General features: G+C 55.4%; 1 protein-coding gene across 2 annotated transcripts in view; it reads right to left on the minus strand.

Annotated features, from left to right (window-relative positions):
* Mgll (monoglyceride lipase) overlaps nt 1-24,162 on the minus strand; it is an 87,077-nt gene that overhangs the window by 46,174 nt on the left and 16,741 nt on the right. For both annotated transcript variants that reach the window (XM_013032327.1, XM_013032328.1), the window contains exon 3: nt 5,985-6,091. In XM_013032327.1, the coding sequence (XP_012887781.1) occupies nt 5,985-6,091 (107 nt within the window). The remainder of the gene's footprint in view (nt 1-5,984; nt 6,092-24,162) is intronic.

Here is a 24,162-nt window from a genome sequence, read left to right on the forward strand (position 1 = left end):
CCTCCAGTGGCTCTGGGGGAGGGAGCACGTCCTCCAGTGGCTCTGGGGGAGGGAGCACGTCCTCCAGTGGCTCTGGGGGAGGGAGCACGTCCTCCCTCGGCTCTGGGGGAGGGAGCACGCCCTCCAGTGGCTCTGGGGGAGGGAGCACGTCCTCCCTCGGCTCTGGGGGAGGGAGCACGTCCTCCCCCGGCTCTGGGGGAGGGAGCACGTCCTCCAGTGGCTCTGGGGGAGGGAGCACGTCCTCCCTCGGCTCTGGGGGAGGGAGCACGTCCTCCCGCGGCTCTCGGGTCTGCTCAGCTTGGGAGCCTGCTTCTCCTCTCTTCATCCTCACAGCCACAGTGCTGGTGTGCATGTGTGCGTGTGCGCATGTAGTGTGTAACCATCACCTCCATTTTACAGCCTCTTGGGGACGTTGAGAACTCAGGAAAGAGGCAATGACTCTGACTGGAGACTTACATCAAACTCGAAGGCTGTGTAGCTGAACAAAGACGAGGGGCGCGGGAGGGGCAAAGGGAGGCAGGCAGAGGCGCTAGGGGCACCCCCATCCTCACCCCTGCGCACCGGGCGGGGAGCTCTGGAGCTAATCATGGCCCCTCCACCCATTATTTCCACTCTTGTATTTACTAAAGCGAGGAAAGTTGTCAACACATTTTCAAACATTTCCAACAAAAATATATTTGTTGTAACTGATGGCAATCTATTTTAGAACACACCCCGCCAGGGGCCTCGACTCAGATCTGCCTATGTGTGGAAAACACACTTCTATCATCTTTCCCCCACTGTTTTCTAAATATTCCTTTCCTGTCCGCACCAGGCCCATCCCTGTGAGAATCAGCACCGCTGCCACCCACAGACTCCCTCCAAGCCCCTCTTCTCTCCAGCCTGGCTGGGCTAAAAGGAGAAAAAAGAAGAAAAAAAAAAGCCTTCCTTTAGCACTTTCCCTCAAATATTTGCAGATAATTAATTCACTGTTAATCGGTCCAGGATGGCTCCTTTATACTTTGTAAATACAGAGAAGGCTCTGACCCCAGCAAATTATTTCCACACGCTTGCTCCCGGGCAGTGTTCCTCAGCGGAGTGGAGCAAGTGGGTACTGTGCCCCGAGTCCCGCCCCAGCAGCAAGCCGGGTTCTACTGTGCCCGTTAGGGAGCTGGGGTCAGACACACCCGGGGCGCCACAGGCTCCAGACTTCCGTCTGTCCCCAACCTCACTTGGCCATCTCTCTAGTCATCCTGGCCAGCTGCCCGTGGGGAAGATGGCGTTTCCAGTGAGTCAGGCAGGCAGCTGGCACCGGGGGCCACAGGCACGCCCACCTGGGCTTTCTCCCAGCTAGATTTAGAACGTCACAGGAAACCTATCGGGTGCAGATGCAATGGGCCACTCCTCTCCCGCCAACCCCCAGCCTGTCTCTACAGGGGCTCTGCCCTGGATTCCCTCTTCTGGTGACCCACACCGCCCAGAGTCCTTCCTGCGCTGCCCAGCTGTGCCTCCCCTGCCGCACGGCTGCTGTGGCTCTGGGACTGCTCACAGACACTGGGCTGCGCAGGCCAGGGCCCGCCCTCTGCGGGATTTCTGCCTGACTAGGGGACACAGGTGCCTGGCACAGTACCTCCTCAGCTCTGGGCCAGGTGTGGCATCATGTCCTCAGCTTTGCAGGCTGCGTGGCTTCTCTGGCTCACAGCACAGCAGATTCTCAATTGAGTGCACATCAGACTCACCTAGGTGCTTGAAACCCCAGTGTCTGGCCCCACCAAGACCTAGGACCTCAGGGAGAGGCCAGGCAGCCATCTTTGTCAGGGCCTGCAGGGACTCCATCCACAGACGAGATAGAGCCATGGCTCTCAATGGATGACCCAGCCCCCACCAGGCCCCAGGATCTGGGATGCCGGTGTCTCCAAGGAGCAGCCTTGTGGCTGCTCTGTTCTGCCACATCCGCAGGCCTTTGGCCACTCCTTCGATCCCCTGGCCTCAAGATGCGGGGTTCCAGTAACCACACGTCTGCACCTGCTCCAGGGCAGCGCACCCTCCCCACGATGCTCACAGACTACAAACCTCCTACTCTGCACTGAAAACACTTCTGGGAGGATCTAATCTGAATTACGAATTCTTTTTATGTTGTTGTGGTTGTCAGTCGTGGGGCTTGAACTCTGGGCCTGGGCACTGCCCCTGCACTCTTCAGCTCAAGGTAGAGTGCTTACCGCTTGAGCCACAGCGCCACTTCCAGTTTTCTAGTGGTTTATTGGAGATAAGAGTCTCACGGACTTCCCTGCCTGGGCTGGCTGTGAACTGTGATCCTCAGCTCTCAGACTCCTGAGTAGCTGGGATGACAGGCGTGAGCCACCCGCACCTGGCTTGAGTTACAAATTCTTGTAGTGTTGCACCACACGCTCTGGACGCTTCTGGTCTCTGCTTGGTCCTGGGCTATCACGGATGACGGGAGCAGAGAGGGGCACCGACACACAGCATGTAAGACAGAGTCTGTGTGTGCAGGGACCGCGTCGCGCGCTGGCCAGGGCGGCAGCGCAGCGCTGTCTGTGCCTGCTCACACAGCGCCCGCACGCAGCAAACGCGCAGCGAGGCGCCGACGCCCTGCAAGAGCGGGGGGATGCATGGGACTCGGGGGAACACGCGCTCCCCGACATACCAGAAACGTCCACGGCGGAACTGGCCGGAGGCCTCCCCCATGGGACACACCCGAGAGCGCGGTGTGACAGGGGTGGACAGCTGGTCCACCGCCTGCTGGTCCCTCACCAAGACCCTTCCTTGTTCAGCGGCCACCAGCGAGTCGCCCTCTGCTGCTCACTTCCTGCTAGCTGTCCTGGGACGGCGCGCTGGCTGTGAGATTTGAGAGAGAGAGGCCACACGCAGGGCTGGCTGCCGTCCTGTGAGCCCAGCCCTTCCCCTGTGGCTTGCTGCCTCGTGTGCCTCGGGTCGGGGTGTGCAGCGTGCTGGGCACACCAGCGTGACAGCCACGCGCTAGGAGCACGGCTGGAGCTGGGCCCCCGCAGCTCCTCACCCACCCCGCTTCCTCCCCGGCACAGGGACTTGTGACCGAGATGGGGACACTCACCGTTAGGAGGAATCTGAGACACAACAGAACAAGCACCAAGCGTGGGCCCACAGGGACTCCATCCTGACAGGCCACCCACTAGGACATTCCAGAAATCTCCTTATGTTAAAACAGAAAACAAAGCTAAACTGGATCCTTACGGAGCCCACTTGGTGCACCCCAGGCCACCCGCCAGACAGCTACAACCACAGCTCCGCGAGGTTCCTGCCCACACGGTGAAATGTTAGAAGTCACTGTGTGGCGAGACCGAGAATCAAGCCGGTCAGTGTGAGATTCATAGGACGCAGCAATGAAACCACGACAGTCTCTGTCACTTTGTAAAGCGTTTCCTACATGCTGTGTGTTTACCTCTGCAGAGATGACCCGCAATGCCGGGACAAGAGCCCCACGTCCCCCAGCTATGCCCTGCGCTGAGCCTTCGGGTCACGTCCACGGAGCTGGTCTGCACCGTGCCAGGCAGAAGGGAGGTGCAGCCCCACTGAACCAGCTGCAGCACGGGACAGGGCTGCCTCACGCATGCGTAGGTGCACAAAGTAGGGCTGGGGAAGGGGCGCACGAGGCCCAGGGCAACCGTGTGGACTCCCTGCTGAGTGGGGCTGCGGGCCCAGGTCTGAGAGGCTGGCGTCAGGGAAGAGGGTGCAGAAGCGAGCTCCACCAACACATCAGAGGGCTGGCAGGCGGTGTGGCTGAGGGGGGCGCTGGCCTGTCCTGGCACTGCCAGCCCACAGGCCCCAACAGGACTTTCAGATCTAGACATATGCACAGTGAGTGCCCTCACCAACTCTCAACGTGACTTGCTCCTAGTTTAAAACCATAGGAAAGAACAAACACTGCATGTCCCTGGAGGTACCTGTCTCTGGAGACGCCCGTCCCTGGAGGTACCCTCTTCTCTCACATACATTCAGCTGGGCTCATTTCTTGAGACCAACTTCCCCATTAGGTCCATGTCAGAGGAATTTCCACAAGTCATTTAGAGAGCTCAATACAGGCACAATGGCTACTCCCACTCTGTTTAGTCACAAAGGCTTTACCTCAGTTTAGATGCTGCCCCAGAAACATCTTTTTTTTTTTTTTGGTTGGTCATGGGGGCTGAACTCTGGGCCTGGGCGCTGTCCCTCAGCTCTTCAGCTCAAGGCTAGCGCTCTACCACTTGAGCCACAGCGCCACTTCCGGCTTTTTTCTTCTTATGTGATACTGAGGAATGGAACCCAGGGCCTCATGCATGTGAGGCTAGCACTCTACCACTGAGCCACCTTCCCAGTCCCTCTCCCTCTACTTTAAAGAAGGTCCCTTCAGGCCAGGCAAGGCTGTGAGACTCATATTTCCAATTAACCCCCCCCCCCACACACACACACCAGGCAAGTCTGTGAGACTCATATCTCCAATTAACCACACACACACACACACACACACACACACACACACACATCAGGCAAGTCTGTGAGACTCATACCTCCAATTAACCACACACACATACACATACACACACCGGAAGTAAAGCTATGACTCAAGTGGTAGAGTGCTAGCATTGAGGAAACAAAGAAAGAAAGAAATAAAGAGAGAGAGAGAGAGAGAGAGGGAGGGAGGGAGGGAGGGAGGGAGGGAGGGAGGGAGAGAAGGAAAAAGGCAAGCTCAAAGGCAGTGCCCAGATGTAGAGTTCAAGCCCAAGACAAACACAAAAGATTTCAGAAAAGAGTCCCTTCAGAAAAGCATTTTCTCAGATGTCACCTTCAGAATGTTTACTTAATTCTGCAGATTTGGGGGAGTCCATCTGATAAAGAGATACTGAAGTTCAAGGCAGATACTGAAATTGCATAGTGTAACTCTTCCTTTCCTTGAAGACATCTCCAACGCAATGATGAGATTACCACCATCTCTAATGGAGGGGGGGGGGAGAGCCAGGCCCTTACAGGGTATGCAAAGGTCCAGCTAGTGATGACACAGTCCCACAGAAGAAGCTGGGAGTAATCTAGAAAACCATCTGCCAGATGACTGCAGAGCACTAGAGAACACTACAATTATGACAGGGAAGCACTTAGTCTCCCCTCAGTTGGGGGACACTGCATCTATACATTCAGAAAGGGCTCCTGGAAAAGCAAATGAGCAGATCTTTCCATAGGCAATGCCCAGCGGCCGCCCTCTGGCTAGTGTCTGTGCAGACACAAGCCTCTCCTTCCAGAGGACTCATGGCCCTGCCTGGCTCCCGCGCCCTCTTCTCAGCCGCATTACCTAATTACATGTTTTCAAGCCAGATGTGTGTTTCTGCACTGAGGCTGAGGGAAAACACCATGTTCAGCCACAGGGAATGCTTAAAGACTGTGAGACAAAGAACAAAACTGGGAGAACCACAGGCAGGACTGAATTTGCACAGATGTGTGAGCCACACATTGTGATGGCAGTGGAGGTGTGTGTGCACACTCAGATACGTGCGCACAGACAGCACACACAATGTACTCATGGGTCTACATGTATCACACATGTGTGTAGTGTTGTGCACACTTGTATTACATAGATTATGCGTGAGTGTGCATGGCCACGCGTGTGCGTGCCGGTGTTCTTGTGTCTATGCTTTCTCTTGAGAGATGCTTTGTGAGTCTCTCCCGGGTAATCCCGGATTTAAATTGAACTTGAACTGCCTCACCTCATCCATTTGGAGTCCCTAGGGAGAAAACCAGGCCCATTTGGAGAGAAAGCACTTTATAAACATAACTGAAGATTGCTTGGCCCTGGGGCAAGTGCTTATGTAAACACATTCAACCTGAGGTTTTCACCGGAGAGTTCCAATCACCTGCACATGGGCTCAGCCTGGGCAGGAGCGCTGGGCAGACACTGTTCTACTTACAGAGAGAGCTGTGCATTTCAGCCCTGAAGAAGGCAGAGGAGAGAGGCGGCAGGGCCTGCTCCCTGCACTCACCGTGGTCATGGGCAAACACCAGCAGGTCCAGCCTCAGCAGCATCTGAGCCAGGTCTTCATAGCGGCCACAGTGCTCCCCGGCGCCATGGGACACAAAGACCAGGGCCCTGCAGGGGAGAGGGAGCGGTCAGGAAGGCACAGCTGGAAGCTGAACTCAATTCACAGTCCTTGCATTATCCCGCTACTGGGCCTCAGCTCCAGCCCGGCCTGAGCTCCTCTCTGCCCTAAAATTCCCACCACAGAGCTGGCCACCCCCTCTCCAACAACCCCAGACCTTCCTGCAAATGCCGCTGCCCCCAGAGCTACCCACCCGGACGGACGAGAGCTGACGCATTCTGCTCCCCTCCTGGGGAGATGTGGCCCCTCTATGAACCTTACAGTCGTGTTTCTCCTGCACCCGCCCGCCTCTGTGTGGTCCCCTGGGATGTCTGTGATGGATCCTAACAGTGGCCGTGTGCGAGCGGGTGCTCGTGAGCCAGGCGCCAGGCCCAGCCCTGCACGTGGAGGCGGCGTGAGGGCTGAGCTGTCCTCAGAACCACACGGACCTCCACTGCCACGGTCAGCTGCTGCCTGGGTTCCGGGACTCTGCTCTGGCCAGGACAACCATCCTGACACGTCTGTGTCTCCCACCCCTCCCCAGACCCATCCTGAAGCGCGTCTGGAAGCGTGAAACCAAACCTGTGTTCCAGCAGTTGGGAACCCCAGGATATCCCCACCCCAGCAGACCCATCCACCTGCCCCGTCCCTGCCAGCTCTGCACCCCTCCCCGTGCCCAGATCTGAGCCTGGGTGCTGGCCCAGTGGGCGAGGCCAGCCTACCTGAGCCCCGCACCCCTCATCCGCCTGACCTCTGCGGCTGGGTGGTCCCTGTGTGGCCGGCTCTGACCTCAGCAGTGGGGACGCCCACTCAGGTAGCTGGGGGGGGGGGTTACCTCTCAGTTAGAGCCATGCCCCCAGCCAGGAAACCCGAAGGTCACCTGACTAGAGACTTGGCCATCAGGCCCCAGGCCCCAGGCTGGAGCCTCCAGAGCCAGCCAGGCTGCGCTGGTGAGCAAGTGGCCACCATGGCCCCTCCTCCTGCTCCCTGGGCTCCCTCCCTCTCCCCCAGGTCTAACCTGGCTAGGCTTCCAGCCTCCATACCTGTCCCCAGGGTGAACATTCAACCCTGGCTGCTGCCTGCCATGTGGAAGCTCTCCTTTGTGTTTGCACAGAACATTAGGATCACGTGTCTGCTGGGAAAATGCCAGGACCAGCACGCCACGTGAGTGGCTCTACCTCGTGGCTGCCGGAAGGCTGTTCAGAGCACTGTGACGGGGTCACGGCACATGGACCCTGCCAGGCCGCCTGACGCGGTGAGAAGGCGAGGAAGAGGCCCGTGTGTCACAGGACAGCAGCCACCACGCACAGGGCCGTCTGGAAGCATGGCTGAGCTTGCTGGAGCCACAGCCAGGCCTGGGAGCTACAGACCATTGTCACCCCTGCCAGCTAGCTTAGACTCAGAGACAGACCTCCACAGGCCGTGTGCATGAAGCTGTGCTGTGAGGGGCAAAATGAGGGGCCCTGAGGCCAGGCCTGAGGAGAGCTGGCTGGCCAGGTAGGCGGACACGGTGCCCATTCCAGGCCCAGAAGGGGAGCTGGTGTCGAGGCACTGTGGAGAGGAGGCCCGCGGCGTCCTCTGCAGGGAGAGCAGGAGCTGGGCAGGTGGTGACCCTGCGTGACCTCAGGTTCGGGAGGCTCACAAGCTAAGTGCTGCTGGGATCCGGAACAGGGATGGCGTCTGTCCCATCTGACAGGCCAGTGCCCTCAAGCCGGAGCCCCCGTGGCTGAGGAGGAGGCTCCTGAAGAAGAGGCTGCAGAAATCTTTTTCCTGGAGCTTCCCTCGGGGCTGGAGCCAGCCAGAGCCCGTCATTGGGAGGAGGCCGGCGGCGGGCGGGGCAGCCCCAGAAGCAGATGGCCTCGCTGGCAGCCGGCCCTGGAGGCGGGACCCGCCCCAGTCAAGTGCTTGAAGCCCGAGATGAACAAGACGCAGAGCGCAGAATGTATAAACGCGGCCCGCTCGCCCTGCCCACCAGGGTGGCATGGCTTTTCTTCCCCCACCCAACAACCCCCCATTTCTGAATTGCTTATTTTAGGTGACCTAACTTCTTGGCTGGCTTGTCTGTGAAGTGGGGAGGCCACTGTGAGGCAAGGCTGCTCTAGGCTGTCTTGGCCTCTGGAAAGCCCTCCGTGTTGTCCCTGTGGGGCGCCAGGTAGCTGTGACTCACTGCGGACCTCGATGCCTGGCCAGTGCGCTGGGGGGCGGGCGCCTTCCACGCCGCGCCAGGCTTCCAGAGGAGGCCCTGACCTTCCGGCTGAAGACCCGCCCTGCGAGAGGCCTGGGAAGGCAGCTGCTGTGGGCAGTGAGCCCCGGGCGGATGGAGCCCATTCCTACCACAGGGCCGCAGGGTGGCTCCCGGGGGACACACTGTGAACTCAAGCCCCAGTGACCCGCACGCCGCGGTGAGGGGCGCGCTGCTCTGAGCTCTGGCATCTTTCAGAAACAGCCGCTGGCTCCCTGAGTCGCTTTATCAGCCATATCCACCCCAGACTCCGCCTGCCTGCCAAATCTCATGGCTTTAAAACATGTCAATCTATCCCAGGCTGGGTGTGAGCCTCCCAGAGCAGCGGAGGGATGAACCCTCAGGTTTGAGTTTTGTCCTCCCCACCCCTCCCCCGCCCGCCCCGTGGGGGAGGGGGAGGCAGGGCTCCGCGGCCTCTCCCCTTGGAGGCCCATGGCTCCAGCTCCACCTCCCCACCCCCATCTCTCATAGAGGACAAGACGAGAGTAAAGCCAAACACACCAAGTATTCAGAGGAAAGGAGACTGGCCTGTCCCCAGCGACAGAGACAGATCCTGCCACGGGTGCGTGACGTCACAGGGCCCCTGGGCACACTGGCAGCGGCAGTCTTGGAGCAGATATGTGTTATACAATCAGCAAGCCAGCAGCAGACTGGCTCTGGCCAGACCCTGGTCTAAGAATGCTACCCTAAGTGAGCTGCTTTCATAACACCACCATGGCTGTGGGTGCGTGCAGCACATGTTGGCATGTTCTCCATTTTCAGATGAGGAAAGTGAATTCCCTCCTCCCACTCTGTCCTCTAGACAGAGGAGGATACTGGTTTGCTAATACCTGCCTCTGTCTATGCCCCAGGTCCAGACATGCCAGACTTTCCCTGTGAGGTTGTTAGCACTTTCTCTCCAGAACTAATGCCCCTTCCTGGGGCCCTAAAATCTCTGTTCACACCTCCATCACCTGGCATTCATCATAATCTAGTGTGAGTAGACCCTGTGCTCTTTGAAGACAAAGTTCCATTGATTCATTCTGGTGGCCAGTCCTTAGTGAGAGCAAGGCCTCTGCTCCATCAAAATGGAATGAACACATGTGTGCATGGATGCACACATGGGTAGATGGGTGCGTGCATGCGTGGACTTATGCACACGTGGATAGATGAATGAACAGAGCATTTAGACAGCCACAGTGTGTTTACTCCAGGGCCCGGAAAGCACCTACTTCCCCCACCAAACCCCTTTGCCTGCCTGTCATCTGTGACTGGCCCAGGTGGAGCAGCACAAGAGCTTCCAGAGGGAAGACTAGAGAAAGACGAGCTTGGGGCCAGCTACGAAGGACTGAGAGGGCTCCCTCAGTCACCACCGCGGGCTTCCGAGGACTGGAGAGTCAGGGACCCTGAGATTGGAAGGGAGGACTGAGACTTCCATAAACAGAAAGGGAACTGGATGACTCATCTGATTGAAGGCCAACCCGATCTTCCTTTCTTAGAGGAGCTTTTCAAGAAGAAAACAAGATCAAATTCATAACAAAGCCACAGCCCAAGTGTTCTTCTAGCATTCTGTCCTTCAGTACAGCCTTCAGAGCAGCAGTCAGCTGAGAGCTGGTGGCTCCGGCCATGTAATCCTAGCCTAATCCTTCAGCACCCAGCAATCCCAGCTGCTCAGGGATAAGATCTGAGGAGCACAGTTCACAGCCGGACCAGGCAGGAAAGGCCACGGGCTCAGTGATCTCCAGTTAAGCACCAAAAAACAAAACAACAACAACAAAAAACAGCCAGAAGTGGAGCTGTGGTTCAAGAAGTAGAGCACTAGCCTTGAGCAAAAGAAGCTGAGACAGTGACCAGGTCATGATTGCAAGCCCAGTGACTGGCAGAAAACAACAACAAAAACCAGTCACACCCAGAACTTGACCTTCAGAGAATTCAACTTTAAATGCTCGTGCCTACCCTCAAATAAGGTATTGTCATGTAAACACTACCCACGGTAGACTGGGGAGAGACCTAGACCTCGCATGCATTCGTGCTCAGCTCCGGGGAAGGGTGCCGCTCTTCGGGAGGAAGGCCTATGACGGTGAATCCCAGTCCTAGGGACAGACCGTGTCTGGAGCTCAGCTGCTCAAATCTGCTCTAAGCTCTCTGGGTACTGAAGTAAGAACAGAGCATTTACTCCCCCAGCAATGATTTGCGACGTGGGCTATTTTGTGGGGTGGCCTCCCTCTCTGCCCAGCCACAGACAGAGTGCCTGGCCTTGAAATATGGATACTGGGCCTATAAAACCCGGTCATGTCCTCAGGGCCACCTTGCCCCTTAATAATGATGGAGGCTTTTTACCCAGTTCTGAAAACTACAGATGGAACAGAGTGTCTCGGGTTGTTAGGCGCCAGGAAATACCTGCGCCAGGCTGTTAAAATTCCTACCTCTCATTGTTCTCCCCAGTAACCTTTGAACGGGCGTGTTCTACTTTGGTAAACACTTTTGTTTTGCTAGTCCCCACTCCCGGCGCTTTGGCCTTGACGTGGCTTGGACGTCTGTTGGTCCGCTGGCAGGGACACTCCCAGCTGGACCTCTGGGAGTGCGGCTTCTCCACGGCTGATCAAATCCCGCAGACCGGCCTTGCGGCAGACCCCAGCCTCTCACACTCCGGAACACCCGGCTCGGCTCAGAGCCTCTCCCATCCTGGCTGTTCCTCCCGCTCTCCTGACTACGCCGCCCTGGGCCCTGTCCTCCCAGCCACCCTGTCTGCTGCAGCGCTCCCGAGGGGCCCACGTGCCTGGAGCAGGCTGCCCGAGCTCGGCTCCCCACGCGCAATACCCTCCTACACCAAAGGGCACCCAGGAATGCGGAACAAATGGCGGGGAACCCACCCAGTGTGCAGCCACACACAGGGCTTCAGGCCGTCCTGGTGTGCACGCGTAGGGGACAGGACTGCGGCCATCCCTGAGTGGTAGGCTTGCTCAGCAAGCCTCGCCCCAACTTCCAGCTGTGTCATTTCATGAGCCTTCCTAAGATCACTGGACGCTAGCCTCCAGGCCCTACCTCCCTGGGGCTTGGCAGAAGCACCGTCTGCCCATCCCGTCTGCCCATCCCCTCTTCCTTTCCTCTTTGTCTCGGAGCTGTCGTTAGAAAGCTCCCCGAGAAGAATCTGTGGCCTCCAGGGTAAATGCTCAGCCAGCCACTCTGGAATTCCACGTCCTTATTATTCCACACGGCTGCCCCTGGCTGTTTTGGTATTTATGTTGGAAATATCTGTGTGTCTCCTGGTTACCTCTACTGTCAAAGGGGAGAGGTTCCTGGATACTGAGCCAGGTGGAGGTGCTGTGTTTGTTTACTCTGTGGGATAAACCTCCTTCTGCAGACATCTGCATCCATCACTCTGGCTATAAGAGACTTTCACTGGGGCAGAGGCCCTGATTCCACCTCTAGTGCCAAAAGGGGGCATGAAAGGCACTTGTGTTACACATACCCCCCACAGAGCAGAAAAGCCCTCCCTGGCCCCAAGCACGGCTGTGCATGTGACGGGAGGGGCCAGAGAAAGCTGATAACGTCATTCACAGCCTCCCAGGCCCTACCTGGAAGCCTGGGACTGGAGCCTCGGCCTTCCAGCCAGGAGGCACACACTGAAGGACCCACCCGCACCGTTTTCCAGGAGAGCCACCAAAGATACGCACAGACAGCCAGACGGGCGGGGCACCTTATCTAAGGCCTGCGGTAAACATCCCGAAAAGCCCAACCCCCTCCCTTGACTTAGTGGCTTTTTCATTAACCCCTGCTCCCTGCTCAGACCTCATACAACCCCTTCCTGAGCCCAGCTCCACACTCAGCCTCCAAGCTGGACGGAAGGCCCCTGGGTGCTCTGTCTCAGTGCACAGTCCCAGCCCAGACCCTTCCTTTCTCCTCCCTGATAGCTGCTGGTTCCTTTCCCTGGCCACCCTCCCAGCCCCTTCAGGTGGAGAGTGTGCGGAGGGGGCCCCCGCTCTGTGGGAAGACGGTCCAGACATCCCTGCCCATCCCCCTCACAGGGGCCTTCTGGGTCTGGGTTTTGCGTACTTCACCTGGCCCAGGAAGTACTCCACTGGTGCCAAGAGCTAAGGGCCCTAGTCCCTCTGGGACCCCACGGTGACATTGTTCTAAGGTCTGAGTCTGCCTGCCGATGAAGGCCCCACCCTGTGTCCCCACCTGTTTACGATACTGCAGTGTTGTTTTCCCTGGTGTGACTTACAAATTCCTGCCACAGTCTGGTTACCCTCCTCATTGGAATGTGACTCTCCCCCAGCTCCAGGAGTCCACCCTGCCCAAGGACTGACCCCCACCCTATTGTGCAGGGCCAGGTAGAATGCCAGGTATGCGGGAGCTTGTTTGAAGCGCCGCAGGATGATCCTGGGCTGTAAACTTCCCGTTGTCGGGCCTAACCGGAAAGCCCCACCTCCCTGGGCCTACTGGCTTTTTCATTCACCTCTGCCTTCCTGCTCAGACCTCACAAGAACCCAGCTCCTGTTCCAACTCGTGCAGTCTCCAAGCCTGTAGATCAATCCTGGCCTGTTTCCTTCCTTTCTCCTCCCTTTGCCAAACACTCGTAACACCTTCATAACACCTCCTCTCAGAACCGACCCTACCCCGAATTGTAATGTGACCCACGTGACAGCCCCTAACATTTTGTTTAAATTCTGCCCGAGCCTGTCGTGGCCGCTTGGGGCGGCCCGGCAGGTCTGCCCCCCAATAAAGCATTGAGCTGGTTGCTCTCGCTGCCCCTCATTTTTCTCATTTTTCACAGTTGTCACTGGGGATCAAAGAAGGCGTCTGTCAGTCCAGTTTGTCAGGTGGGACGGTCCCCTAGCCCCTTTGGGCCTTCCCAGCTCCAGTGCGCTGACCACCGCAGCTCTGGGAGAATGGAACCAGCGGTGGCCGAGGCCTGGCTGCCCAGCAGCTCCACCCATTCCCGCTGGTGTCCAGAGAGGAGGGGCAGGAGCCAGCCAGCCACCCTGCCCAGGGGAAGTTTACAAGTGCCACTTGACCCTGATAAACACCAGAGAACGAGCGGTATATGCATTGTGTTTAGCTTTTAAGTGGCAGCGCGCAGTCTGAGCATGCATGGGCGCCTCACCCCCAGGCGTAGACCCTTCCAGTTAGGGCTGTCCTCCCCTACGCCAGCCAGCCTGGTGTGGTGCGAGTCCCCAGGCCGCTACCGTGGAGTGTGTGGCGCAGGCTGAGGCTCCCACAGCCCAGCACAGGCAGGCAGGCAGGCAAGCCACCTGTGATTTCCCAGCAGGCTCTGTCTCTTTTTTTGTTTGTTTTGCCTGTTTTTTTGTTTTTGTACGTAGCCCATGCTGGCCTCAGATTCTCCTGCCATGGCCTCCCAAGTGCCAGGACTATGGGTGTGCACCACCATCCCGACAAGGACCTACCTCTCCAGGCTGTCACAACATCCTGAGCATGGCCTGTGGCTCTCGGGTGTGTCTCTGGACTTCCTCCCTTCCCAAGGCTAAGGTGTATCTCGTGTTAGTACTGGAGGAGGTGATTACAGGGGCTCCTGTCCAATCCTTCAGCCCAGACAAAACACAAGTTTTAGAACTACCAGAAATAGCTATTAAAATTATGTCGAGGAGGAGTCATTAATGTTTCTGGTGAATTTATGAAGTGAAAAAGCATGCCACTGAATCTCCAATTATGTAATAGCACAAAAAGGGACCTACCCACTCACATGCTTAATTTATGTATGCTTGAGGCAGGAATATGGGTCACTGCAGAAAAACAGAAAAACATAGAAAGCACAAAGAAAAGAATATCTACCCACAATCCCAGAGTACCATCAGGAACAACGGAATTTATTTCCCGCTGGTTTCTCTCTTTCTACATATATTAAACTTTGCTTATGATACTTGTTCTTTAATTACACATTTATCATTAGAATTTGCCACTGTAATTATAACCGCACAGCATGTTACATTTTGGGGCCTGCTTTCAAGTCCTCAACATCCTTTTTTTTTTTGGTCCGTCATAGGGGCTGAACTCTGGGCCTGGGCGCTGTCCCTCAGCTCTTCAGCTCAAGGCGAGCATGCTACCACTTGAGCTACAGTACTTATGTGGTGCTGTAGAATCTAATCCAGGGCCTCATGCATGCAAGGCAAGCACTCTACCACTGAGCCACCTTCCCAGCCCCTCCTCAACATCTTTCTACAGACATTTTCCCACTGGAATAACACCAACATCCACTTCCAGAGTTGTGATGAAGGCAATTGGAGAGAACGCTAGACACCCAGTACAGCACCCAACACCTAGCAGATAGTTAGGAACTGGTTATAGAGCCCTCCCCTCCTGAAAGAGCAAACATCACTAATCAGTCACAGCCTCCGGGACTCAGAACGGACATCACTAGTCAGTCAGCAGACATCACCATTCAATGACAGCTTCCTTTCCTGGTGGAACTCAGAGCAAACATCACTAGTCAGTCAGCCCACTGGACTCAGAGTGGACATCACCATTCAATGACAGCTTCCTCTCCTGGTAGAAGCCCCAGTATCTGTGAGTCTTTTTAGTGCCACACTCTCAACACCTACATTATTACCTTCCTGCACTGGGCCCTGGTTTTGGAAAGACTGACTGAGAAGCTTTAGCTCAATTTTCCCCTAGGACTAAGTCACCACTAATAGCATTTGATTAATCTGCAGTTGAAATGCCACTAAAAAAGCCCTGTGGAGCTGCCGTGTTGGGTCCCTGAAACCAGGGTTTGGAACCAAAACCTCAGGCTAGACACTGGGAGCATCAGACACGTCCCTGCTGCTGGCTGAGCAGTAGACCTTCAGTCTGTCCCTCTGGGTTCGGGAGCTGACAGGACACGGGACCGGTTAGCACACCAGTCATGTGGTACAGGCAAAGGTACCCACTCCCTGAGCCCCAACCTCAGCAAGCTCCCACCACGGAGCATCATTAAACCCCAAAGTGGGCCTACCCTGGACTTATTCAACTAGAAAATTACAAGCCCCCGTAAAGATGTGTTTCCATATAAATGTACCAAGCGAATCTGGCATCCTGACAGTCTGCGGCAGAGGGGGCTGGGTGGCTAGAGGCATGTAACCTGATTATCACGCTGCTAACCCCTCTCCTCTGCACTCCCCCTCCCCCAGCCTCACACTGACAGTCTTACGGAGCCTGTGGAGCCAGAGGCTCTGGAGGGCCCATGTCTTGCCCACTTGGCAGTACAAGCCGGGGAAGCCTGCTGTCAGGTGGGGTGGCAGAAGAGCCCAGCCAGGCCAGGCAGTCCCCAGGCCTGGGAGGGCGCCCGGTGCCTTGATACTCTCCTGTTGTCCCTGGCCTGCAGAGAACATGTCCCAGACAGCTGTCCGGTCAATGTCCATCATTCCCTGCTGTCTGAGACCCCAAAGGCTGGCTCCTCTCTTTTCTTCATATGCAAAGCAGAGCCAAGGTAAGAGTCCCTCCTCAGTCTCCAGCCTGGCTTCCTGCAAGCAAAGAAGACTGTCTCCAAGATGAACAAGAGCACCGTGTCTATTAAGTAGCACTTCCTCTCAACCTTTCCAGACGTGGTCCCTCGTGCTACACACACAGCCTGCTTTCTGATCCGTGAGACCCATGAAAAACAATCCCAGCTCAAAATGCGGGACGTGAACCTTTTCCGTGTCTTTTTACTTAAATGCCTAAGACTACATACACTGACCATATTCTAAAATATGCCAAAATTCCTGCTGGAGGTGTTTCCTAAGTGGTAGAGAACACTCTTCTACTAAGCGCAGGTTCAAACTCCACAGCACCACCAAAAACAAAATAGCAAAAAAAAAAAAAAAAAAGTCAAAGTTCCTTTATACAGCTTGGGAAGGCCAAAATGTCCCCAAACCACTTCTCCAGCTACAACCTGGGTCAGTAGCACACAACCAGCAGGGCTGTGTGATTTCCCACTGAAAAAGAGAAACAACTACGAAAGAATACAAGCAATCCAACCCACCTGTGCAGGTCTGCTAACCATTACCTCCAGCTGGAGAAACCTCACTGGTAACCAATCATCAGAAGGACGTGTGTGCCTTCTCCCCACAGAAGCTGCGAGGGTCTCAACTTCTGTGACTTCTCACCTGTCCTCTTCCTACGTCAATCACGAAGTGTGCGGGTAAACACCCCTGTTTGGGGTCATCTATGTATAAGCTTTTACACTAACAGATTCATGCTAATAACTTTCTAAGTCTTGTTTCTATGGTGTCTCAGCTGTACTGCTCTGTGTACCAGCAGTGTACATTCAGTGCTCTAAGGATTTTCTAGTATTTCTCTTGCTAGCCTCCTGTTGACAGTCATGTGGTCATCTCCAGTTGGACCTGTTTCCAGTCCTGCTATCTGGGCAGTCTTGTGTCGCTAGATGCCTAGGGGCCCAAGTTTCTCATGAAATATAAGTTGTCTGAATCAAGATGGGGTTGCTTGTAAAACAAAACAACAAGTAGGTGAAACCAGAAGCACAGTTCTTAACACAACTGCCAATGGGGACAGTCACAGAGACCTGGCCAGGTGGCAGCCACAGAGGCGTTGTACAGAAAGAGGGCCAGCGGCCCAGACACTGGCCTCAGCCTCGGGCAGTGATGAATCACACTGCTGGAGGGCTATTGTTTCAAATATCCCATCTGACGTAATGCTCTTCTTTTTTATCTTTATTTTTTTGTTCTGTTGGACTTTTTTTTTTTTTGTCAGTTGTGGGGCTTGAACTCTGGGCTTGGGTGCTGTCCCTCAGCTCTTCAGCTCAAGGCGAGTGCTCTACTGCTTGAGCTACAGTGCCACTTCCGGTTTTCTAGTGGTTTTATTGGAGATAAGAGTGCCACGGACTTTCCTGCCTGGGCCGGCTTTGAACCGCGATCCTCAGATCTCAGCCTCCTGAGTAGCTAGGATGACAGGCGTGAGCCCCTGGCGCCCGGCTCTGTTGTACTTTTTTTTTAATTGGAAGTCTGGGGCTCAGAGGAGAGAGGAAGGCCTGGGCCTGCCTACGTAACTCGCAGCCTTGGACTTTAATCCCCTGCCCCGTCCCTGGAGTGCACCACCTCTCCCAGTCCCACATTTCTATCTTTAAAATGCCCCCCTTGCTTTTCCCTGCTGGAGCATGCCCGTGGTCTGCAGTGGCACAGAGCTCTGCTGTTCTCAAACTACTATCCGTATTCTTTGGAGAATCTGGCTGTTGTTTCCTTTTTTCTCTTTTAGTTTAGGGTCACAGATCTCCAGCTCATGGTAGAATCCCAGACCAGCATGAAGGTGTGCAGGATTACCAGCTTGTCTCTGCAGGGTGAGTGTCCCTGACCGCCGCCTGCTCTGTCCTTGCGCCCATGTGGAGTAGTAAGAGCAACACTTCTTGTCCTGTGGGGATGGGGAGACTGCACGTCTACGTCTTCTTGCCCATGCCTTGAGTCTCCTGGGCCCAGCTGGCACGCACCCCCACGACCACACACATCCTATTTCTCAGGCTCACCTGCCCTTCGCCGCCTCTGCCTGGCGGCCGGCTGCTCAAACTGCAGCTCCCAGGGGGCGTGTGGGTCCCAGCAGCTTGCTGACGGCACCACTGCCCATCGCCCTGCCTCCACACTGTCCTTCCTTGCTGTCTGGAACAGTGCCTGGCAGAGTGGCTGTTCTATGTGTTCTTTTATTCCCCCTTCCCCACCCCCCAGTCCTGGGGCTGGAAATCCAGGCCTGGACATTGTCCCTGAGCTCCTATTGCTCAAGGCTAGTACTCTACCACTTGAACCATGACACTACTTCCAGCTTTTTCCATGATTAATTGAAAATAAGTCTCACAGACTTTCCTGCCAGGGGCTGGCTTTGAACCTCGATCCTCAGATCTCAGCCTTTTGAGGAGTTAGGATGACAGGCGTAAGCCACCAGCATCAGGCTCAAAGTGTTCTTGATGGACCTCCTCAGGCTTAGAGAAAACCTTATTCCTCCCATCAAAGAGTAGCTTAGGTGAAAAGAAACTCTGGATCCACACGAACAGCTGGTCTGGACAGCGCACCAGCATTCTGGGTGCTGGCCAGCACACAGTGAATTCCTGGGTGCCCCGAAGGTAACATGCACCACCCACTCCCACGTCCACTTCTGTCCCGAACACTCTGAGCTCCAGAGGGCTGGGTCCCCTCCCCTCAGCCTCCGCCATGTCTGTCCTGCAGACTGTGGACTGCCTCCGTGGGTGCAGGACCTCCCTCCGCACAGACTCCTCCTGCAGGTCTCGCCTCTGCTCACTTGCTCCTTCTACTCCCTCTGTTGCCACCCCGGCCCTTCTCACCCCAGACCCAAGCAGTATGGCAGCCTCCTAGTTGACACCCTGCCCCCAGCCTCTCCCACTCAAATCTGTGCTCGCACAAACTTCATCTTTCTGCTTGCTGCCAGCCAGACATTGCCAATAGCTCGTCTCTGCGCCTGCACCAACCCTGTTTACCCTACAGCTTCAACCCCCTTCCCTCCCCCTGCTCATCCCGCCCACCATCACAAGGTCTTGCTGATGGCCGTCCCTACCACCCCACCACCGTCACGGGCAAGGGCATAGGCATCAGGGATTCATGACGAGCATGCACCTCGAGCAATGTGGCCAAGCGGAAGGGCACCCAGGAGAAATCAGGCGGAGCGGCCAGGAGGCAAGGGCAACAGCCAGGACTTGATGGAGACCCCCTTGCAGGGCTGGTGGGGTCAGCTGGTTCCAGGCCAGCTGAACTCTTGGAGTATCATCAGTACGCAACACAGACTGTCAGGGATCAAAAGCTCTGAAACTCCAGAGGGAAAGAAAACCCACAGCAAGGGAGCAGCCCCGTATCCAAACCATTATCTCGGTGGGCCTTCCCTGCACCCCTCCGTTAGTCAGGTACCGCCACCACAATGCAGTGCAGTAGAATACCTGGCAGAGCTTCCTGTGAAGGAAGCCTGGGGTATTTAGCTCACAGCTCTGAAGGCTTGGCAGGCCCTACTAAGAGCTCTACTTCATGGACGGGGCCAGAGAGGGCAAGGCGCCTGCCCAAAGCCACAGAGTGGAAAGTATTGTATGTATTCAGTATTCTCACACAGACACATGGTCATGCACACACCTGATCAATACTGAGGCCTTTTTGGGCACCTCTGGGATGAGCAGAGGTTCCTGGTAAGTCCTGTCAGGGGACACGTATGTCAATCTCAGTGCGTGTGGCAATAGTGCTGTTTGCACACATGACCTCCGCACCTCTGCTCTGCAAAGAGCACAGCTGTCTCGGAGGTCCACAGGAGCCTTGCACGGCGGCAGTGAGGGTGGAGCCACACTCATCCCAGGTGCTGTGGCAGTGTGGGAAAGGCACCGACTGGGAGTCGGCTCCTCTGCCGGGATCTCCTCCCTGGAGCCCAGCATCACTGCACAACCAGTGTTCCACTTGCTCTGACTTGGGTGTCGTTCAGTTGTGTCCCTGTGTTGAAGGTGTGGGCTGGGGGGGGTGGTGTGGAGAGGTAGTGGGAACATTAAAGGTACAGCTGGTGTCAGAAGTTTGATCGCTGGGGATGTGACCTCAGACAACAGTTCTCCTTGGGCGGCCTTTGTTTCTTCCTGTGTGGGTCAAGCCTGGCCACCCTCAGCCTCCTTTGCTTCCTAGTGTGGGACAATCTTGATCCTGTGTGTATTCCCACCGTGGCATGTGCCACACTACAATATGGCACCTCACAGTGGGTACAGTTCTATGTTGGTCCCTGTGTGGTCAACGATGTGTCTATCATCCTCACATTCATTGAACTGCAAAGTCTCCAGGTGGTAAAGACCCTCCCCACACCCACCAGCACAGCTTCCACAGGGCCTGGCCTGTGGCTGACTTTCATTTCCTGCCTCCACACTCAACTCCACATCCCACAGAGCTCTTGGGCTCCAGGCCAGCCTCAGACTTGAACTTACACGTATGCAGAGAAGGTCGAGAGGAAGGGAGAACAATGTCGGGGGTGTGGGTGAAGCCACTGGGGGGGAGTGGAGCCGGAGGGGGCTGTAGGATGTAGCTGCATGGTGAGGTCAGCAGGTGGAGCCCCAGGGCCCCACCCCCTGGCTCTGGGGACACAGGAACAGCCACATGCGCCCTGCCTCCTTCCAGTGACCCCTGCCGTGGCTCAACAAGAGGCTGCAGTCACACCAAGCCCTTGAACCTTGATCGGAGGTGTGAGCCAAAATAAACGTCTTGTTTTACTAGCATGTGCAGTCTGTGGTACTGTATTATTAGTAATAGGAAATCGACCAAGTTACTAATTAAAAAAGAGCCATGAAGGCTGGGAAGGTGGCTCAGTGGTAGAGTGCTTGCCTCGCACGCATGAGGCCCTGGGTTCGATGCCTCAGCCCAACACAAGCAGAAAAAGCCGGATGTGGCACTGTTGAGCAATTGGTAGAGCGCTAGCCTTCAGCTGAAGAGCTGAGGGACATCGCCCAGGCCCAGAGTTCAGGCCCCATGACCAGCAAAACAAAAAGTAAAAAAAAAAGAGCCATGTTTACAAAGTTCTGATGTACACTAGGTATTCTTTCCAAGAGAAAAAATGTACCTCTGTAGACCAAATCTTAAGTGTGTATTTTATGATATAACCGTGTACATAATAGTCTGTAAGCATATGTCATAGTAAACTTCACATGATATGTGAAGGAGAGGAGACAGTTGCTATGGTTGCGCTGTGAGGCAAAGAGGCCACTTGCGCCCAGGCCACCTTGTGTGCGAACACGAGACTATCAGAGTGGCACTCCCGCACAGCTGACATATGCTAAGAAAGCGGGAGAGTGCAGTCGCCAGAGCGCTGTCCTGCAGGAAGGGGCCCGCTGCGCCAGACACTCTGCCCTTCCAGAGCTTCCAGCTTAGTTTCAGAGGCAGGATAATTAACCGATGATCGCGTGCGGGTTCCACGAAGCAGGACCCGGACAGGGGACATTCCACCTCCTCCCTCTCTCACAGCACAGAACTGCTTCCCACAGGATTTAAGAGATAGGGGGCTGGGGCCAAGGCCAGTGCCAGAGCATCTGCCTAGCAAGCATGAGGGCTTGAGTGCAAAAGAAGGGGGAGGGGTGAAGAGAGACAGACAGACAGACAGACAATGGGCTGGGCAGAGCAGCTTACACCTGTAATTCCAGCTAAAACTCAGAAAACTAAGGATGCTGTCACCCTCAAGCAGGTCGTGCGGCTCAAGTGGCAGAGCACATGCTCCCAGCTTGAGGCCCTAGTGCAAACCCCAGTAACCAACAAAAAAGAACAAAGGAAAAAAAGAGGGCGATACAAATTGGATACCAAGTTACACAGAAGAGATACATTATGGCTTAGGCAATTATGGATAATAATAAACTGTATAGATCAAAAATGCTAGAAGAAAGGATCTTGGATATTTTTAACCACTCATAAATTATAAATATTTGAGAAGACAGATTGTCCTTTCTTGATTAGAACTTTATACAACGTATGCATGTACTGAAACATTACATAGTATCCCATAAGCATGCCTGATTTTGTGTGTCTGATTTTTAAATTTAGAAAAATAAAGTGCCACATGGAGTGAGACAGTCCTGCCAGTGTGACAAGCTGGTGGAGGGCAGACGACTCAGGTGACCGCGTTCCACAAAGCCACACGTCCTGTGACATCACGGCCACCCACCCTGCGTAAATACACTGTGAGGCCTGCACAACATCAGAACCAACTGCGCCTCTCAGATCACGCCCCCGGGCTAAGCAGCACTGGCCTGGGCCAGGCGCCTGGGTCTGGCCAGAGAGGATACCCCCCTCGGGGCAGCCGATACCGTGCAGACAGGCCGTTAGCAGTCGACAGTACTGGTGCCCAAAACGCTCTAATCACGAGCAAAGCTGACATCCTGCCTCCCCTAATTAGGCATAATTATTCTCTCCCACATTTCCCTTCCTCCTGTAATCTCCTAAAGGTGCAGAAAACATGTCAGTGCTGGTGAAGTGAGAGGGGTAACTGCCTTCCACAAACTAGGCTCAAAATAAGAACACCAGGTATCTCTGCCTCAAGCCAGTTCCCTGAGCTTGGGGGCTGCAGCCTCTGGAGCGATTTGTTTGTGTGGAACGGCGGCTCTGCTTTGAGTTCAGGAGACGAAGGAGCTTCATTAGCAGGCAGAACCTCTTCAGAGCCTCCACAGGGCCTGGCTGGCTCCAGAAAGGCTCTTAACCAAAGGGATCCTCAGGCCGCACCCAAATCAATGTTCGGAACTGGCCTTCTGGGAGTCGCTAATGGTCTATGATAGTGCATGGTGTGACTTTTAGGCTGGTCCATTAATGAAGAGCTTCACAGCCATCTCAAGATTCCAGAAAAAGACAGTCAAGGGCAGGTGCTGGTGAGTCTGACAGACCACAATGCAAGAGCTCTAAGATCAACTTCCAAGACTGAGTCACTTCTGCGGGGTACAGGGGCCTGCGCTTACTCCTGCCAAATGACAGACACAGCTCCAGACCCGAAGGGTGAAGGGGTGCGGTAGCACCAACAGGCCCTGAAACAAACCACAGCCAACATGCTGCGGGAGTCCGGATGCTCTTACTGTGCGTGCCGTCTGTGGAGGGGAGGAACAGCACGCAGGAGAGAGGACAGCTTTTGATCAGCATGTACAACAGAACGAAGAAAACAATCTGAAGATAGCTAACCTATCACCTCTTAGAGGGAGGCCAAAACCCTCGAGTTTACCAGGGTACCCTTCCTGTGCTGTGTGTAGGACCTGAGTCTCCTGGGGTAAGAGCCACAGCCGTGCTCAGGATGGCTAAGGTGTGGTGGTGTGGCACCCAGTCTGGGTAAGAGCCACAGCCGCGCTCAGGATGGCTAAGGTGTGGTGGTGTGGCACCCAGTCTGGGGTAAGAGCCACAGCCACGCTCAGGATGGCTAAGGTGTGCTGGTGTGGCACCCAGTCTGGGGTAAGAGCCACAGCCACGCTCAGGATGGCTAAGGTGTGCTGGTGTGGCACCCAGTGACACGGAGCCCACCAGGCTCACTGCCATTCCCTTGCCATTTCACAAAACCCTGAGGACAAAAGGCAGAAGCTGGGGCCCCGCCACGTGGCGCATGCTCGGCACCGCTTCCAGCACAAGACCCCAGATTGCGGCTTCTTGGCAGGTCTACGTGTGGAACTGGAATTTGGCACCAGGTTTGTTTTCTCCCTGTGCCCACCTTGCATTTGTGGTATCTGACAAGAAACAGTTTCTTATGTCCTGTATCAGAATAAAGTTTGTTCTCAAGATAGGTTTAAAGTAAAAATAACAAAAAAGAAAGAAAGAAAGCTGATTTAAAAGAAAAATAAGGACAAATAATGCGGAATTAATATAGCTGCAGCAAAAACCCGGAGGAAAGCAAGTAGGCGGCTGGGGTTTGCAACAGAAACAAGGTAACTGGTGAGAACATGACTTCTAATGGGGGCTTGGGGTGAGAAAGGGGCCACAATCTAACGAGGTGGGCAGTGAGCAGGGGGTGGACAGCATCCCGGCAGTGAGCAGGGGGTGGACAGCGTCCCGGCAGTGAGCAGGGGGTGGACAGCGCCCCAGCAGTGAGCAGGGAGTGGACAGCGCCCCAGCAGTGAGCAGAGGGTGGACAGCGTCCCGGCAGTGAGCAGGGGGTGGACAGCACCCCGGCCACGGCCTGCCCATCAGGCTCCTACGCCTGCTCAGACAGAGGCCCTGGCTCCCGAGCCAGCTGACCACCTCTGCTCATCTCCTTCATCTCACACTGGCCCCTTGCTTGCTTGCCAGCTGTCAGGCCCCTGAGGATGGCTCCTACTGCTACCACCTGTGTCTCCAAGTCCTCTGTGCCTCAGTCTCCCACTGCACAACACAGCCAACAAATTAGATTATCTTTGCAATGCTATCCAACTTCTGAGTGTGGGCAGGTTACCAGTCATTATTCAGGTGATCCTCC

Source organism: Dipodomys ordii, unplaced genomic scaffold (assembly GCF_000151885.1).
Source record: "Dipodomys ordii isolate 6190 unplaced genomic scaffold, Dord_2.0 Scaffold153, whole genome shotgun sequence".
Lineage (NCBI taxonomy): Eukaryota > Metazoa > Chordata > Mammalia > Rodentia > Heteromyidae > Dipodomys > Dipodomys ordii.